Here is a 7,648-nt window from a genome sequence, read left to right on the forward strand (position 1 = left end):
AAAGTTTAAGTTCCCTCTTCCAGCAAAGATCAGTACCGACGTCTTGTCAACCTCACTCAAAGGCTCATTTTAACCTCACGTCCTTATTCATCCTTACACTTCTCACTTTTCACTATTCACAAATTATATGGACATTATACAATTATCATTGGATATATTAGGTTCAATTTCATCATTTCAACGCATAGATCTAGTAGTAATCATAAGTTCAATAATATAAATTTTTGTTATGTAACCACTGATGAGTTGAAAAAACTTTGTTGCAAAAGAAATGTTGGGTTTTCTATAGTCAACACTAAAATTTTGTTCATGACCATAATAATAATAATACAGGAAAAAATTGTTATGTTTATATGATATAGTAATTGTCCTTACTTAGTGAGAGAAAATTATGTTGGTGTTTGATAAACATTGAAAGTGATATAAATTTTTAATTGACAACATAGATTTATTTTAATAAGAATCACATTCAACACTTAATCTTAAATTTTACTTAAAAAAGTTTGATTATTAACTGTACTCTACATATCTAAAATAACATTTTTATGATGAGATTACTATGAACTGGAATCCATAATAAGTTAAGAGGCATATAATTCTTAATTCCAATAGTGGCATAGCATCAACCAAACAGTACATAGAAGAAGAGGGGCAGTCCTGTAAATCACCAATGGAGTGGACCCTCTCTAAATTCTGACATCATTATCAATCTCCCAATCACCAAGGACAACAATAAGAAGTGCTCCCTTGAATGGTCCTAAGCTCCTAAATCTCAGAAAAAAGGAGATCGAGGCAAAGCCAAAGGGAGAGAGAAAGAGAAAGAGACTCTCTTTGAGTTTGAACTTTGAAGCCAATTATGACGGCCAATCACCATTTTAGCCATAACTGGTTATTGTTGTGTCTCTTGCTCATATCCTTCCAAATCCAAACTTCTGTTCATTGCTTCCAATACAAGGTTGGAGATCTAGATTCTTGGGGCATTCCCACTTCATCAAATCCACAACTATACACCAAATGGTCCAAAAATAATGATATCAAGATTGGTGACTCCCTTTGTAAGTTCAATACACATTTTCATTTTCATTTTCATTTTTCATTCATACCAATAAAATTAGTCACTTTACTTTTATACTGACAAAAGGGTACATTTTTTTTCAGTGTTTTTATACCCACCAAGTCAAGATTCATTGGTTCAAGTAACACTGGAAAACTACAAGAGGTGCAACATTAAGAACCCTATATTGTACATGAACAATGGCAATTCATTGTTCAACATCACATCAAAAGGTGAATACTTCTTCACCAGTGGAGAGCCAGGGCACTGTCAGAAGAATCAGAAGATTCATATAACTGTTGGTGTTAATGCTTCTTCAGATGTTGATGCTCCATCACCATATGGATCAGCAACTTCTTCTGCACCTTCTTATCAACCTGTTTTTGGCAGCATTCCACAGCCTCCTTCTCAATCCATGGTAGCCTCAGATTCATCTCACATTGCTTCAAATTCTCAAGCTCTTATCATTGGATTTGTGATGTGTTTGCTCTTCTCTGCCTTAATGTAAGGCCCATATAGAAACAGAACAAATATCTCTTGTGCTTTTTTACTTTCTGTCTCGAGATACTTATCAAACAAAGTTAAGAAGTTGAGGAGTTTCTAGAGTCGGAAATATTTCATTGGTGATACTGTTCTTCTGTTTCCTTTGATTCTTTATCGCAGATCTATGTAATTCTTTTGAAAAATTTTCCTGGCCATGGTTTTGGATCATGGACTTTGGCTATATGATGTAATTGAATATTTGAATTCTTTCAGCTAGTGATATGCTGTGATGTAATACCTGTTATTGGAGATTTAATTTAATTAATGATATATTCACTTCTTCATATATGTTATGGGGGGATTTAGCACAAATGTGGTCCCTAACAGCCATAATTTGGTCTCCTTTAGTTAGATTCTTAAAGCTAATCGCAATTGACCCGTTAATTTCGCTGAACTGAAGAACTAAAGTTTGCATTAGGAAGGGCAAATAAAAAAACAGGTTCAGAGTGAATTATTGCAATTCTTTCCAAAAACTTTTTGGTTTCCATATTATATCCTAACTTAGGATAGAAGTGGGCCGGAATATCCAACGGAAATTTGTAGCTGAGCTCGTTTTAATTTTCGTTCGGTTTGGTGCTTCTCGTTTTATTAAGAACCTGTTTGGAAACAGTACAAGCTACTTGTTTTTGTGACTTTTGAATTATTAAAAGTCACTATACGTGTATTTGGTATTGTTTAAAAATAATTTTTAATTTTTTAAAAAGTTAATTTACAACTTTTTTAAGAAGTAGAAATATATCACTTCTTTTTTTTGATAAATCATCCTATCACTTTTCTAAAAAAATTAACTTCAAAACAAAAGGGATCTGATTTTATTATTGGCTCTGTGAGAATATTTTCTGTTTCTCGTGAAAATACTGGCCTTCTATCATCATTTTCAAGCAAGGTTCCATCTGTTAGAAGTATTAGCCTTCCATTATTATTTTCATATAATAATTCATCTGCTGAAAGTATTGGTCCTCCACCACCATTTAAAATAATGTTCCATGTGAACCACCTACCACCTACTACGTATATTCCTTCCAGTATCATTTTCATGTAATGATTTATTTGATAAAAGTATTAACCCTCCACCACTATTTAAAATAATGTTCCATCTGAACCACCTACTGCATATATTCATCTGCATATATTATATTTGTTTTTTATTTTTACCTACCATATCATACACAATAAAACAGCAAACACTAACTATACAATTTCTTTGGTACTGTCATCAAGATTATTGTAAATTAAAATTTTATTACTATTCACTACATACAAGAACACCGTTATGGGTGAAGGTGAAGGTAAAGTAGAAGAGCTAATTTCTAATGATATTACGTGACAAGAACCAATTGTCTAAAAAATGGAACTAATAAGAGAGCAAATAAAGAATCAATTGTCTAAACGATTGTAATCTTAGTGATTAGATTATGTAAAATCAACATTCAATATTGAAGTATTTGGTATCATCGTTATTTTAATTTCCAATCTTCTTGTATAAAAGAATTGTATTTTTTGAGTTATTTATCCAAACACTATAACTTTAAAATAAGTACTTCTATAACTAAAAATTCAAACACAAGATAACTTATTTATAAGCTGCCATTAATAAAAGTCCTTATACTTTAAACTCTTTTGAAAAAAGAGCTTATTTAAGTTGTTTATCCAAACTGAGCAATAGGTTATGGTTGATCTTTTTGTAACGCCTATTAGTTAAAACAATCAGGCTGTAACTTAAAAAAAAGTCTATGAAGTTTCTTGGGCTGGCTCGCAAAAATATTTCTTTGTAAAAATAAATTATTCTTAGTTTAGACTTTCAACTATTGACTTATATTAAATACAAAACAAAACTAAAAAAAATCAATAATTATTACTAATTAAGATTATCATTTTTTGTTTAGAGAAAAAATTATAAATTATAAGTATGTTTATGAAATGTGACTAACAATTGATATATAAATGAATTATACTTTACAAATTATGAATTACAAATTTTACAATGTATTTAATGTTAATTTAAATATTTTAAATTTATTATTTTGATTTCTAATACATGAAACAGGATATTCAAATAGGCCTTAGGACTTGTCAGATTTTAAATAGGCCGGATTCGAACCTGAAAAAAAAACCTATTAAAAAAAATTAGACTTAGGTGTGGGTCATCTATTTATAATATGAGTCAGGCTTGTCAAAGCTGAAGCTCGGTTTGATCCAGCCCATTTCTATCCCTGCTCCTAACATGATAGGTTAAGGATTAATTAGGTGCAGATTTGAGTTTCATTTAAGAGTTTGTCGCTGGCTAATAGATCACTGCATATACAAGAATTTAAAACTCCGACACTTACTTAAGTAGATGAATGAGCTAACTACTCGACCAATCCATGTTGGTTATTATTTCGAAAAGCTGATCCAAGTCTTACAATAAATCCTAATTTTTCTACATGGATTGACACTTTTTTTTGTCTATGTTCTAAAAAGAAGCATTATTTATATGACTAAAATACTAAAATTAACCATAAAAAATACGCTGACAAAACTGACCATAAAAAATTTAAAACTAAGTTGTATTATAAAAGATAACTTCCGTCAAACAAATCTAACCAGTTATCAATTTCTCGTTGACGCTCTTAATGTTCCATTCCACTTATAACATTAAACTTAATTAAATAATTAAAAAATATAATAAACAATAAAGTTCTTCTCCCTCTTACCCTTTTTCTATTATCTTAACTTTTCCATTCATCAACGCTTATTACCATAATCACCCACTCTTCTCTTTATTCTTCAACCGTACACTTTTTCTTTACCTTCATCAACTTGTATGCAAAAATTTATTTTCTTAAACTATGCTATTTCTAGTTAATTTTTGTTGTGTTTCAATTTTCAAAAGTGAGATTTGAATTTGACGAGTAATTCTCACATTGGTGGCACATCTCACTCGTAGAATTAGAATTTTTTCTCAAAAAATTTTAACTTTTTAGAATTTAGATTTTGATAGTTACGACTCCAAAACGAGCAATGACCAACATCATTTACTCAAAGCCAGAATCTGATGAGATTCTTAGCTTCTGCAAGAGGAAGAAAAGCTCCTACGGCGGCTGCGAAAAATGAGAACTTGTTCTTCGGCCAGTTGTAGTTCGTTGCCGTAGCCAATGACAACAACAGAAATAAGAGTAAGTTGCCGAATTTAAGAGGAAGTAACAACAATGACGATATGCTCTCTGATACGTACTCAAGAGGGTATTTTTGGCATTTTAAAACTAAGAGGCACAATGGTAATGTTGTCTTATTCGAGGATTTTAATACTAGAAGAATTATACTATGCCGGTCTTGGATATCAAGAAAACCAAGAGTTCGTATAAAATACAGTGGTGTTGAAATGACGGCACTCATAAGACGCATTGGGCTAAACGAGGACATCAAGAAGTCCAAGAGTGATCTTCAAGTTCATTAGGAGTCACAAATTTAGCATTAATTTTCAAAATTATTTAGTCTATATTTCAGTTTGATTTGTTTTTAAGATTTGCCAAAAGATTTGATTTGTTTTCGATTTGTTTAGTAGCATTTTTAGGCGTTTAAAATTTAAATCAAATATGATCTAATCTAATAAGATCAAATCTGATTTGAATTAATTATCATATCTTTAGGATTTTAATTTTAGAGTCATATCTAAGAAGATTTGACTCACTTTTAGGATAATCTAATCTGTTAAGGGTCTATTTAAACATTTTTGTGAGGCAATTTAGACACTTTTTGATGAATAAATTTAGGGGTCTATTTAGACAATTAAAACACTTCTATATGTGATCAAGTGATCAAGTGAGGTGAATGATTTGCTTTACTTGTTGCATGAAGAAATTTAAAAGATCCAACTTAAAGTTAGTGTTAGTTCTTTATTTTAATTTTCAGACCTTTGATTTAGGTTGTCAAGAAAAAGTTCTTTGAAGGTCTAATAGAAAATTTCTTCTGGTGACCTAGATTGCTAAGAACATATTTCTTAGAGGTCTAATAGAAAAATATTTATCTTTTCTTTTATTTTTTACTATGTCTTTCATATTCATCCTCATACGTTCTTATCACTCTCCTTCACATCTGGCATGATTCTTCCATTTTGGAGGTGAAGAAAAAAGAACAAGGATTGATGAAGAAAGAGAATAGTGGGGTATTATGGTGATGGGATTGATGAATAGAGAAGTTTAGTTTTTAGGAAAAAAGGAAAGGACAAAAGGTAGAATAATATTTAGGGTATAGGATATTTTTTAGTGTAAAGTATATTTTTCGTTCCTAAAGTTTGGTAAAAGTTTCAAAAATACCCCTAAGTTTTATTTTGTTTCAATTTTGTCCAAAAATTTTTCGATTTGCATCAAATATACTCCTAGCGACTAATTTTTCAAAAGATTTAAGACCAATTCCACAATAATTTCATAAGAACAACCTTCAACACAAGTAAATTAAGCATAATTTTTGTTCCACGGGATATCTGAAATTGGGTTGCTTATTGGGCCAAGACGTGAGGTCCAGGCTCCCTATATGGTAGCATCCGATTTCCTTTAGCGCCGAGGTGTTGCCGTCCGAGTTTCTTGTGAGGAGGTGGGGGTAGTATCTGTAAGAGACTCCGATGCTTAAGTTAGCAAGGGTTTAAGTAGGTTTTTTGGTAGATTGGGCCTGAATATACCTGAGGGTGTTTGGTAAATTTATAATAGGTAGGATAACTACCTTTTAGAGTAGTTCTACCTTTATTAGTGGATAGCTATTCCTTTTCTTCTAGGAAAGCTGATGATATCTCCCTTTTAGAAAGGTGGGAGATATCTTAGGAGTTAGTTATTTATTCAGATACTTGAGGTTGAGCTATTTTTGTTGTGCTCGACCTCTGCAAGGTCAGGTAGAAGTAGAAGAGGCCACCCTTTTGGGTGGGCTTTTCTTCCTTTTGGGCCTGACTTTATATTTTTGGGCCAGGGTATGAATATTGTTTTGACTTGAATTCGAGCATTTTTAGGTCGGGCTCAAGCATTGATGAACTTGTCCTTTTCACGTCGGGTAGACCGCCTTTCGGGATAAGTCGGGCACTCGATGTGTTTCTGAAATGTCACATCTTTTCATAACATCCTACACGTTCTTTCTTTGATTACCTTCATAATCGTGCACGCATTAATGAGGGGTGTAGAATGACACTTTTGTCCCTAGTGTCTTATAAATACTTCATCTTTCTTATTTCTTCCTTTTTTCACTTTCTTCGCATTGCTTCGTCTTCATCTCTCCATTACTTTTGCAACCTTTGTTCTTCTTTAATGATTTTTTATCTTGAATTTTTGTTTGGGTGTTCTCATTCATTCATTGGAGGCTTTAGATTGTACGTGCTTTCGCTGTTGAAGTGTTCTTTCCGTTTTGTACTCTTCTTTCCAGGTTGGTTTTTTACCCCTTTTTCTTGCTCAATCTCTTGCCTTTTGCTTTGACTCTTTGATTGCTATGTTTGACTCTGGGATTTTGCATTCTAAAAATTTGCTTTTTGTCTGAACATGGGGTTCTGTATTGCCCCCAAATGGTGCCATTTTATTATGGAGGATGGTGTCATTTCTACATGATAGAGATATAGCATAACTGTTGTGTGTTGGAAGGGTTTTGTGACATTCCTGGTTGATATTGACCCAACCTCTTTTGAATTTATCAATGCTTGTGTTGTTTATGCTTTGCGTTTTGGGAGGTTGATGACGATCTTTAAAGCCGACCCAACCTCTTGATCGTTTATCTTGTTTTGTCTTATTTGTGGTGATGAATTTTTATTTTGTTGTATTGTAGGTGTAGCTTTTGATGTCTCGTTCAGTAGTTCACAGTATGTTGATGAGCGGATATTTTATAAGCTTTTTGGCATCATTTTATATCGTTTTTAGTGTGTTTTGTTTAGTTTTTATTGAGTTTTTATAGGTTTTAGTGTTAAATTCACATTTTTGGATTTTACTTTGAGTTTGTGTGTTTTTGTACAATTTCAGATATTTTCTGGCTGAAATTGAGGAGCTGGAGCAAAAGTTTGATTCAGAGACAGAGAAAGCACTACAGATCTTGTCCGGA

General features: G+C 32.1%; 1 protein-coding gene across 1 annotated transcript; it reads left to right on the forward strand.

Annotated features, from left to right (window-relative positions):
- LOC107616605 (mavicyanin) lies at positions 732 to 1,867 on the forward strand. The gene is made up of 2 exons (XM_016318559.2): positions 732 to 1,055; positions 1,159 to 1,867. Exons 1-2 carry the CDS (start codon positions 857 to 859, stop codon positions 1,560 to 1,562), a joined length of 603 nt encoding a protein of 200 aa, XP_016174045.1. The 5' UTR covers positions 732 to 856; the 3' UTR covers positions 1,563 to 1,867.

The sequence above is a fragment of the Arachis ipaensis genome, chromosome B09, assembly GCF_000816755.2.
Source record: "Arachis ipaensis cultivar K30076 chromosome B09, Araip1.1, whole genome shotgun sequence".
Lineage (NCBI taxonomy): Eukaryota > Viridiplantae > Streptophyta > Magnoliopsida > Fabales > Fabaceae > Arachis > Arachis ipaensis.